General features: G+C 45.1%; 1 protein-coding gene and 1 long non-coding RNA gene across 2 annotated transcripts; one reads left to right on the top strand and one right to left on the bottom strand.

Moving 5' to 3' along the window:
• Nucleotides 1-1,079: 1,079 nt before the first annotated feature.
• Nucleotides 1,080-8,871, bottom strand: TFAM (transcription factor A, mitochondrial). The gene is made up of 6 exons (XM_063406131.1): nucleotides 8,574-8,871; nucleotides 5,956-6,026; nucleotides 4,814-4,963; nucleotides 3,561-3,656; nucleotides 2,927-2,983; nucleotides 1,080-1,976 (listed from the first exon to the last, which is right to left on the bottom strand). Exons 1-6 carry the CDS (start codon nucleotides 8,854-8,856, stop codon nucleotides 1,764-1,766), a joined length of 870 nt encoding a protein of 289 aa, XP_063262201.1. The 5' UTR covers nucleotides 8,857-8,871; the 3' UTR covers nucleotides 1,080-1,763.
• A 46-nt stretch (nucleotides 8,872-8,917) lies between these two features.
• Nucleotides 8,918-10,158, top strand: LOC134554948 (uncharacterized). The gene is made up of 2 exons (XR_010081350.1): nucleotides 8,918-9,394; nucleotides 9,612-10,158. It is a non-coding gene; the product is annotated as an uncharacterized LOC134554948 (long non-coding RNA).
• Nucleotides 10,159-11,292: the final 1,134 nt, after the last annotated feature.

The raw sequence follows: 11,292 nt of genomic DNA on the forward strand, positions 1-11,292 counted from the left end.
CACCTTGAACATGCTGTGTGCTATAGTATCAGCTGCTTTGGTTCAGAGTAAATTAAAATTGAGATGTTCAGTGTCCCAAGAGTGTAACTTCCTATGGAAGTGTTGGACATCAAACTGATTTTGTTTTGTATTCCCTAGTCAGGGTTCTTCCGGTAGTCCAGAGGAGATGCAGAGGTGAATTTGGCCCTTTCCTTTTTCAAACCTCCCTTCAAGTCATCTGTTAACACCCCTGCCAAAACCCCAGCAAAAACCTCAGTAAACACATTTCTGGGCTTTGTTTGCAAGGCTTCCTGGCTTACTGCCTCAAATAAAAGAGTTTCTTGATACGGTTAATTGAGGAGAAAGATTTAAGACAGTAGCAATAAGTTGTTTGTAAGCATTATGAGGATCCATCCCAGAGGCACAGGCTGACTCTCAGGGGCCCTGCAGTGCTTCAGGTTCTGTTCAAGCTCACTCAGTACCCGCCAGGCTGTGGCTGTGGCTGTGGCAGGGAGGAGCAGGGAAAGGTTGGGCAGGCACTAATACTGCGCAGGCTCCCCAGGGCAGGGGGCACAGCACCGAGCCTGGCGGTGCTCAGTGTTCAGTCTGGGCACAGGGGCATTGCTGGGGTGTCCTGTGCAGGGCCAGGAGCTGGAGTGCATCACCCTGATGGATCCTTCAGCTCAGGACATTCTGGGATTCTCTGTGCACTGAATGCATCTCCAGCTGGTCTGCACTGGCAATCACAGCTTGTCTGTAATCGCTTCCAATTTATTTCTGCAGTCCACCCCAGGGCAGGGAGAGACTGATCAAACACAAGGCTTGGAGGAAAATCCCCTTTTTATTGACAGGGTCCCAGGCCAGGCTGGATAGGGCCCTGAGGAACCTGAGGGAGTGATGGGAGGGATGTGGGAACCATGTGACCTTGAAGGACCCTCCAACCCAAGCTGTTCTAGAAGTCCATGAGTATTTTGTGGATCACTCAGAACAGATGAGTTCCACCAAATTCTGAAAAAGTTGGCCTGCCTTCTAAAAACAGTTTCCTCAAAATACCTATGAGACTTTAGCTGAGACACCCCAGGAAAGAGACCAACCACCTCTTCAAAATCTGGGTATTTATTACACCAAAACTCAAAGTCCAAACGGTTCACATTTTTTCTTTTCCTTCTAGGCCATCCCAAGTGTGCCAACAGCAAGACAAAAATGTTTGTATGTATCCAAACAAAACCACGAAATAAAAGTCCAATTAAGGTATGTTCATACAAAACTCATATGGTCTTTAAATGCAATGTAGTGGCATACACAGATGAACAGGTACAAAAAGATGCATAAAACCTAGCATTTTACATTTCTTGTGCCTGTTGATGAAATGTAGAACATCTCACTAGCAATAAGATGGAGGGAATAAAACACAGCAGTGTTAACTCAGATTTCAGCTCTTATTTACATAATTTAGATGGTAACATGTAACATTGCAGAATATTTTTTCATAAAGAAAATCTTTTTTTATTTCTTCATTAAAAATTGCTTATAAAAGCTGGATATTATCTACCATTACTGGCGAGCTCTGCTGATGTCAGTATTCACAGCTTGTTTAACAGGCTACTGCTCTACAGTTGAGGCTACACCTGCAGTGATTATTTCAGTCATTTCTGAGGGACAGTCACTCCTCTCACCTGCTCACCTTTCCAAAGGGCCCTTCCTGGGCTTTCCAAATTCCAGTGCTAATGCTGACTGCAGCATCAGCACAGCAGGACAGAAACAGGACAACCCAAGGGGGTGTTTTATTCTTCAGCCTTTTTTAATTTTGCCTTGTTTCTCCCTGAGGAAGCTTTGGCTGCTGCAGCTTGGTGTGCAGTTTCAGCAGGTTTCTTTTTTAGCCTTTGCGTTGTGGAGCGCACCAGGTCTTCACGGCCCAGCTCCAGCATTTTTGCTTCCCATGATTTCATTTCATTCTCATAGCGAACCTTGTCATCCTGAGCCAGCTGCAGGTATGGCTGAAAGGAAACAAGGAATCGAGGAGTCACACAAGGGGCTTTGCTGCAAAACTGCCACAACACAAAGGGGACTGAGAGCAACACGTGTGCAGTGAACACCTCTGGCATCTGCTTTTGCCCCCAGCTAATTGGGAAACAAAATCAAACTGGCAGAAAAATACAAAGCTTTAGCACTAAATTGCAGTTATGTCAATTGCTGGCCGTTCCTGAGGTGGAAATTTATTCAGTATTGCCACTAACAGTTCAGGCTGTGTTGGAGACAGCCAGATTAATGAGGTGCAGGAATAGATACTGCTGTAGAATTATTTCAAATTATTTGTCTACAGTAACACCATGAACCTAAGGTGTGTCCTAAGTACACATGAAAAACCAGCAGGAGGAAGGACAGCAGGGTACAGAACACCTGAAAATGTTGAGGTTTATTTAGATTTCAGCACAGCACCCCTCCACTTTTGATTTGCTCCTCTACAGGTTCATAGTTCAATACACTGAGAAAGCTGGCACAAAATTATCCCATAGATAACCAAAGTTAATAAATTACCCTGTGCACATCACTTGTTGAATTCTGATACTTCCCCTAGTAAGAAATCTTCCCATGAGCAGCAAACTCTTATGCTGGTGTTTAAAGATATTATGGATTGTTTGAAATAAATCAAATTGTTGTGTATTATTCCACCTTCCTCTCTAGATGTTGCTTAGCATCCACTTTAAGGAACATCAAACTTCCATCCTATCCCACTGACTCACATTTTAACACCACTATGAATTAAATGGTCACTGCTGGAATAAAGTTAGGACAATCTTTTTCAAGGTGCATGAAGATCTTGGAGTATTTTCCTCAGTATTATATTTTGAGCAACCGAGTTCAAGATTTTGTATGAATATATCAGTTTTGACTCCAGTTTTTAATTCTGATTAGATGAGAGCCCCATCCAAATCCCCTGCCATACCTGCTTTTGGGAGGCAGACAGTTTTTGCCACGAGTCAAATAGTTTCTTCATCTTTGCCTAGGGGATACAGAACATGCAAGACACCAGAGTTATTTCAGGAGCAGACTGACTCCAGAGGGGTACAGATGAATACTGCATGAGTGAAAGTCAAGCATAAACCACTGCACAAAAGCACCAAGTCACAAAAGCTTGCTTCCCTTTATTTACCTGTTAAATGTCAGTAAATAATACGAGGAACTCTAATTTCCATAACACCAACTGAACCATAGGAGATACAATAAACTGCTGCTGCTCCAGAACAGGAGCACACCACCACAACTCTCTGAAACACTGAATTTCTACATCAAAACTAAGGGAAGAATAATTCTCTCCTTACAAAAGGGACAGATAAAGTCTGTAACACTGAAGTGCAAAAAACAGCAGCAATGTTTTAAGTCTGTATACCCACCCAGCACTTCACACAGGCCATGCTGGCAAGTACAGCCACATCACCACAGCTTAAAAAAAATAACCTAAGCAATGCAGCATCAAGATAGTGAACTACTGAACAGTATCTTTGGAAATGACAGAATCTAAATGAGATTTTTCTGAATACAGTGGATATATTTTAGAAAAAGAATCTTTCTTGGCTTACCACAGGTGAAATTCCCTCACTTTCTTGGTAATTTTCTGCCAGGAAAATGTTGAAGGCAGTACGAGCTCTTTTAGGTTTTCCAAGCAGATTCAATTCCTTTAAAAACAACAAGAGAAGTTATTCCATCTACCAAGCATCTAGACTCAGCATTTCTCTTTATATTTTATGCAAAAATCAAACACAGATTTTTTTTTCTTTGGTGTTTTATTGTGCAAACTGGCCTGTATGTCAAGATGCTCTTAGTGCTTTTCAAGACTAATGTTAAACTACAAAAAGCTGACTTGAATTTTCCCAAGTTGTTGAAGAAGCATTTAAAACTCATTCTTACTTCAGCTATGTCCTCCAGAAACCAAAGAGTGCTACTGAATTCTACTCTGTAAGAAAGTAATGGTGACAGGTTTTGTATTGTTCCTCAGTAAGGCCTCAGTTTCTGGTGTGAAATACACATTTGCACTGGAGCCTGGGTGCTGTAAATTAACATCTTGGTATTAGATATGCCAACTGAATTCCTTGTGCCATGCTCTAAAAAAGATCAGCAGAATCAGTAACATTAAAAACTCTAGGTAGGGGTCTTTAAAACCAATTTTGTTTTGGGGCAATGTCACAGTTTAATTTACAGAAATAAACAAGCAATATGTAACCCCTTTGATTTTTCCAGACAAACCATCAAATTGTACCAGTACAGATGGTTCTGTCTCTTTCTCTAAGGATTTATACATAAACCAGCCAAAAAGGAACAGGGAAGGGGGTCCTAATGACTACCCCAGTAAAGGACACAAACAGATGTCACAGCAGCAGCTGCACAGTGGCAGAGCCCAGAAAAGGCAGGAGAAGAGGCTGCTCCCAACAGCCCTGCAGGGCCTGAGGAGGGAACAGGGCAAGGTCTGTGTGAAAAGCCATTCCTGGATGTTGTCCCATCCAAAGAAAGCACTGCTGGTCCAAATGCCTGTGAGTGCCTGTCCTTCCTCTGGCAGCTCTAGAAACAGGGAGAAGAAAGCCCAGAGAAGCTGCCTCTAAGCACAAAGATCCACACTAACACTGCTCTTCAGGCATGGGAAAGCCACTGAAACAGCTGCTAACACCAGGAACTGTTTCAGTCTGTGGCATTTTGGGGGTTTGCATTTGTTGTGTGTTTTCTTCTATTCTGAGTTGCTTTTGTATTTCTAAAACATGCTTCAACTCTGCTTTGTAAACTGGATCAACAGACTTCAGGTTCCTTGAGAGGAAAGAAACCTGATCTTCAGAATACTTACTCGTTTTGCCCTGATTGATCTTCTCTTTGCCATTTGTTTTCTCCTTTCCTCTTTCAAAGCTGCAGCCTGGGCTGGAGTCAGTTGGGCTTTAAAAGCAGCCATTTGCTCTCCATATCTTTTCCAGTCTGTCTTTTTTGCTTCTTCATAAACCTGCAGCACAAACCACCACCACCCTTAAACTTAAGCAAGATACTGTCAGTCAGAAGTGCTTGGCCTTTAGACAAGCTAACACTTCTACCCTATGAGTAGAAAAGCTAGAGAGTGAAAAACTTACACCACAACATCATATTTTCATGTTTGATTCCCCGTTCTAAATTTCAGAGACACAAAGGTACAAAAAGAAGTCCAGAAGGGATGTGAGAGCACCTCACTCAATTCTAGTGAACGAAGATATTTGCTTCAGAAAATGGAATTTAGTTCCTAAGTGCCTCTCATTGCTAACTACAGTCAAGGAAGAACAATCTTTACTTTGCTATGAACAATATTTAAATTCAGCAATGATCAGCAAGTCCTAGGGTTGCTTTACGTTATCCCTTGAAACTGCCACTCGGAGAAACTTCACTACTTGTGACTTAATTGTCACAAGTAGTGACAATTTCCCACTGAACAGGAAGGAGCAGCTGAGGTCAGTGCAACCCAACTGAGCTCAGCCCCCATTCCCTGTGCTCCTGCACTGCTCCCAGGAGGAAGCAGAGAAATTGGGAGTTTTGTTGAGCCTGGGAATAGCGGAGAGTATGGGGAAAGGTGTCTCAGGGTATGAGTTTTTATTTCTCATTATCCTGCTCTGATCTGATTTCCCAGGTGAAGTCTGTTCTGCCCTGACAGTAACTGCTGAGGGGCCTCTCTGTGTTTTATTCCTTCCCACAAAGGTTTTGCTGTTTTCTCTCCCCTGCCCAGCTGGGAGTGGCTTTGGTGGGCACCTGGCATTCAGCAGGGTCACCCCACCACACTTCCCTTGAGTCATTCAAAGCTCCCAATTGTTTTGATGTCTGAACCTTTGTACACACGTGCTTTTTCAAGCCCTCTAAAAACAAATCAACCAACCCCACCAGACTCAATAAAAAACCACAGAAGACACCAAACCAAATAAACTCCCACCACCTGTAGAGTTCAAGGTACTCCGGGAAAGGATAGAGCCTTACCTGCTTCTGTGATGCTGGTAACTCCTTCCATGCTCCTGCTAATTTTTTAATCAGTTCCAGGTTGCTCACTCCTGTACATTCAAATGAGAAAGCCCAGAAATAAAAATCAACATTGTATCTGTAGTAAGCTTCTTCGGTTTTTGCCAAGGAAAGCTGTCACAGGTGTCACCTTGCTGTACAAATGCATTTTTGTCCTTTCACAGAACTAACTCCCTGTGGCACTGCAATATTTGGGGGATGGGAAGGGTCACTGCTCACCTGGAACACAACATGCAGGTATAAACTGAAGCACCATCTCAAGGCACCTATTATTACTGCACAACTATTTCATATTTTTTGCCTTTTGAGCTGGATCCTTTTCTATACAAGAAATATGTATAGATGCAAGATGGTCTGAATTTGGAGGGGGCAGCAGGGAAAAAATCAAAAGTAAAATTTGCAGTTCTATGTTTTTTAGTAAAAAGAGTTTGCTGAATTCTTCATTCAAGTATAATGTGACTTTATCCACTTGATATAAGACATATACTTTGATTTTATTACCCTTTACTGACAATATTATTCAAATGAAGCTAAAAAAGTAATTTCCTTCTCAAAGAAACAAAATGAGTGCCTTTACTCCACTTTGGATTTCGGCTCTGGTTGTTGCACTAGGGTGATTTGATGAGGCCTCCAGCCAGACTTGAATTTGTGAAGGGGAAAAGAATAATTAAAAACCAACCAACCACAAAAAAAAACCCCAAGCAAACAAACCCAAGTGTGATGCAAAGAGGATATAAGGTTTTCTTTTCCTGAAAAATCCTTTCCAGGCTTTCCCTCTACTTCACAATAAAGGAAAAAACAGGAGAGCAGCTTCTCCCCCCTCAGACACAAAGCTCAGCCACCTCAATAGTGGAAAAGCACAACTAAGCTCTTCTCAGTGACCTGACTTTCAGAATTCTGGAAAAACAAAGCAGTTGGAAGGTTTTAGTGCAAGTAGATCAACCTTAAAACCTTTGCAAATCTGATGCTTTGTCCGCTGATAAAAGAGATTAAATTATTGGGTTATTTTTGACCACTACCTCTCTTGGAACGAGAAAACCCCAAATTCTCAATTTGTATGTCAGATCCAGTATGTTTACTTGCAGATTATTCAAATTTTGGAAACGTGGAAAACGTGGAAAACACCACAATATACTCTGATAGTTCAGCTACCAGCCTATGAGAGTGTTGAACCCTTGAACTGGTGAGCTAAACGGTATCAAATGGCTTTCCCCACCTAAATCTTCCTCAGGATTTGCCCAATATGACCACGGTTCTTTGAACATTTTAACCTTCAACAGTATTTCAAAACCAGCATTTCCTTCTATTCTGCAGCTCTCTGGAAAAAGCCATTGCATTGCCTATAAGTGAAGTTTTTGACAGTAAATCAAACATATTCACAGAAAACCATTTTGCTGTAAATACACTTACTTCTTCCTCCTACATAGAGAGATGTAATCCAATACCTGCAATTTCTCAATTACTAAGCCTCAAAACAAAACCATACACAGCACATGGTATCAGTAAAAAAAAGTACTTCAAGTACACAGAGCCCAAAATTACTGAGAATCACAACTCATTGTTAACGTGTGTTACCTAGGTGCGATATTTCACCGAGCATTTCTAAAGTTACACGCACATGTGTACACACTTCTGTGACTTGTGAAACACGGAAGAGCAAGCGGGCACGTGCGGGCAGTGAGCACGGCCGCGCTGGCGCACCTGGGGAAGGTGCGGGTACAGCACAGGGGCTGGGCTCTGATACACACACGGGCTGGGCTCTGGGATCCCGGTTCGGATACACACACGGGCTGGGCTCTGGGATCCCGGTTCGGATACACACACGGGCTGGGCTCTGGGATCCCGGTTCGGATACACACACGGGCTGGGCTCTGGGATCCCGGTTCGGATACACACACGGGCTGGGCTCTGGGATCCCGGTTCGGATACACACACGGCCTGGGCTCTGATACACACACGGGCTGGGCTCTGGGATCTGGTTCGGATACACACACGGGCTGGGCTCTGGGATCCGGGCTTGGATACACATACAGGCTGGGCTCTGGGATCCCGGTTCGGACACACACACGGGCTGGGCTCTGGGATCCGGGCTGGGGATACACACACAGGCTGGGCTCTGGGATCCGGGCTGGGGATACACACACAGGCTGGGCTCTGGGATCCGGGCTGGGGATACACACACGGGCTGGGCTCTGGGATCCGGTTCGGATACACACACGGGGCTGGGCTTGGATACACACAAGGGCTGGGCTCTGGGATCCCGGTTCGGATACACACAAGGGCTGGGCTCTGGGATCCCGGTTCGGATACACACACGGGCTGGGCTCTGGGATCCGGGCTGGGGATACGCACACGGGCTGGGCTCTGGGATCCCGGTTCGGATACACACAAGGGCTGGGCTCTGGGATCCCGGTTCGGGTCGCTCCCCCAGCCCGCTTTTACAAGGGGACGGGCGGCTGCTCCCGCCTCAGCCCGCTCTGAGGGGCGCAGGCCGTGGCCCCGCTCGGGGGGCGGCGGTGCGGGAGCCCCGGCAGCCCCACAGCGCCGGCCGAGGGCCCGCCTCCCCTCACACCTCGTACCTGGGTTTCTTTCCTTGAAAGCCGGCCGGTTGTCCATCACAAAACGAAGGTATGCGGTGAGGGGCCGCTTCGGGCGCTGATCCGAGCTGATCCCCCGAGACGGGCACTGCTCCACCCCGCCGCCGGCCCTGCACGCTGCGGCCCCGCCGAGCAGGCTTCCCGCGCCCCGCTCCCGCAGCGCCGCCCCCGCCCCGCCGCGCAGGAGCCGCCGCCCGCCCGCGGCCGCCAGCAGGCCCAGGCCCGCGGCCCGGCCCAGCACGGCCGCCGCCGCCGCCGCCGCCATGCCGGCCCGCCGCGCCTGCGCGCCTGCGCGCCGCACCCGCGCGGGGCGGGGCCGCCCTCAGGAACGGCGGGAGCGAGCGGAAAACGTAACGGGGAATAAAACAGCGAGTACCGAGGAACGCCTGGGAGAGAACGGGCACGAACCGTAACGGGGAATAAAACACGGGCACCGAGGAACGCCTGGGAGAGAACGGGCGGAAAACGTAACGGGGAATAAAACAGAGAGTACTGAGGAACGCCTGGGAGCGAACGGGCGGAAAACGTAACGGGGAATAAAACAGAGAGTACCGAGGAACGCCTGGGAGAGAACGGGCGGAAAACGTAACGGGGAATAAAACAGAGAGTACCGAGGAACGCCTGGGAGCGAACGGGCAGGAACCGTAACGGGGCACAAAGCACCGGCACCGAGGAACGCGGGCTGGAGGTATCGGGGTGGCCAAAACTGACCCCGGGCTGCACCGCTCGCCTCGCAAGGCCGAGCTTTTGCTGCGTCTGAAACAGCACACGCCACTGCTCCGACCAGTTCTCGGGGAAAAAAGGTTTGCATTTTATTTTTATTTTTTTTCCATCGTAGTAAACAGCACAGAATAAAGTAAACTTTTCAATCTGGAAACAGATTTTGTATAAAAAGCATTAACGGAGGAGCTCTGAAGGTGCAGTAGTGGAGGTGTTTCTCTCCACAGGTAAACCCAGCCACCTCATAGCACGACTGAAGTTTTAAATAGTGTATTTATCATTTCATTCTGATAATTTCAGAAGCAGAAAGGCTGAATGGCGCCCTATTCTTCTGAAGTTCTTCTTAGCCTTCTGAAGTTTGCATTTTTGGAGTCGGAGTTCTCACAGTTTTTCATATAAACAAAAGTGCATGTTATTCTGTTTTGCATTCCTCTCTGGAGGAAGAGAGAAGCTGATGGACTGGTGCTTTGACCAGTGTGCTTGAGGAGGTGCTAACCCCGTCCTCCAATGCACAGCTAGTGTCAGAAATGTATAAACAGCAGAGCAAAAATTAAACTCGCTCTCTCTCTCTCTCTGTGTCCGTGTCGTTCATTTCGTGTCCTACTGTGACAGCTGAACTGCCACAAGTGTCATAAGAGTCCAAGACTTAGCTTCACACCTCTAAACCAGCACGATTATAAAAGTTCATTTTTTTAATATTTATATATGCTTAATACATCTGACACCTGGGGGCTGGCTGTTGGCTTTCAATCCTCCTGCCGCTTTCATACCGTGAAAGGAAAGTCATTCATGCATGGCACTAAGCAGAAACATTACCTGTTAAAGTACAAATGTTTCCAAACCCTCCCCAACACAAACCGATAAACCAAAAGAAACCAACTCAAACTTCTGATTTCACACAGTTCAGTACAGATACTCCAAAAAGTAAAATAATTTCTAGTGCAAACACATTACTATTTTTACCTAGAAAAAATAAAAACTGTGAATGCGTTTTTGCAGTCAGTTTTCTACAATCATTTGAGCAAGAAGAATAAATGAAGTATAAATGTCTTTGCCTTTTTAGCTACATTGCCCTGGTTCAAGTATAATGAAGCACTCGGAAACAACAAAAAAATCCATTTATTCAGCTTGCAAAATGTAGTCAACAGGGATATTTTAAGATTATTAGAACCACTCTCAATCTTTGCTGTTTCAAACGTTACCATTACATCACAGATAAACTAGCACAGAAATGACATTTTCCCATATGTGACCAACCTAAAGTGAGTAAATCAGCAAATATGAAGATATTCCACTGGTAGGAAAAGCTCCTACTGTGCATGCTTACCACCCATACCCCACATTCCAATTTGATGCATATTTGAATAAAAAACAACCACAAAACCCAAATGAAATATCTCTGTCACCTTAAAAATGTATTTTATGATGACAAATTTCCCAACGTGAAAGATACAGAGAAAAACGTTTTGTCATCTTCTTTTATTTTCAAAGAAACAAGAAGAATGAATGGTAAGAAATCAACAGTTTTTCAGCTTTTGAGCTATGTTTTATGAACAGATTGCCCCTCTTCAGCACTACTGGTTTTCCACATGTGTAATATGAAGCAATTGAAGTGCAAGCTAATGGCAAAGTTACTTTCAAGTACTTTCCAAAGTTACTTTTCAAGTGAGGAGGAAAGAGACACTTTCAAGTGTGAGTTTACTGTAACATTCTGATATTGCAGGCTCTTGTGATTATCCCCTCCATAGATGGCATTAACCTATTTGAAATCTTACATCCAACAATGGGCACAGTATGCTAAATCCACTAGGCTGGAGCTAGCATGAAAATGAACTGCAAACCAGTTCTGAGTAGCACAGGATGCATGAATTTATTGGACATTCTGTCTACAAGACACATAAACACTGCTGGCTGTTCTCTGTCAGAATGTTAGAACAAGTACTTTCAGGATATGCATGAGAGAAGATACAAAATAGCCAGG

This window comes from Prinia subflava, chromosome 9, assembly GCF_021018805.1.
Source record: "Prinia subflava isolate CZ2003 ecotype Zambia chromosome 9, Cam_Psub_1.2, whole genome shotgun sequence".
In the NCBI taxonomy this organism is placed as follows: Eukaryota; Metazoa; Chordata; class Aves; order Passeriformes; family Cisticolidae; genus Prinia; species Prinia subflava.

What these genes read in the sequence shown, in the direction of transcription:
- TFAM (XM_063406131.1), bottom strand. Translation starts at nt 8,856, where the DNA reads ATGGCGGCGGCGGCGGCGGCGGCCGTGCTGGGCCGGGCCGCGGGCCTG. An exon ending in GTGAGGGAATTTCACCTGTG is followed by an intron (nt 2,984 to 3,560) that starts GTAAGCCAAGAA and finishes TGTATCCCCTAG; the next exon opens with GCAAAGATGAAGAAACTATT. An exon ending in TGTCTGCCTCCCAAAAGCAG is followed by an intron (nt 1,977 to 2,926) that starts GTATGGCAGGGG and finishes GTTTCCTTTCAG; the next exon opens with CCATACCTGCAGCTGGCTCA.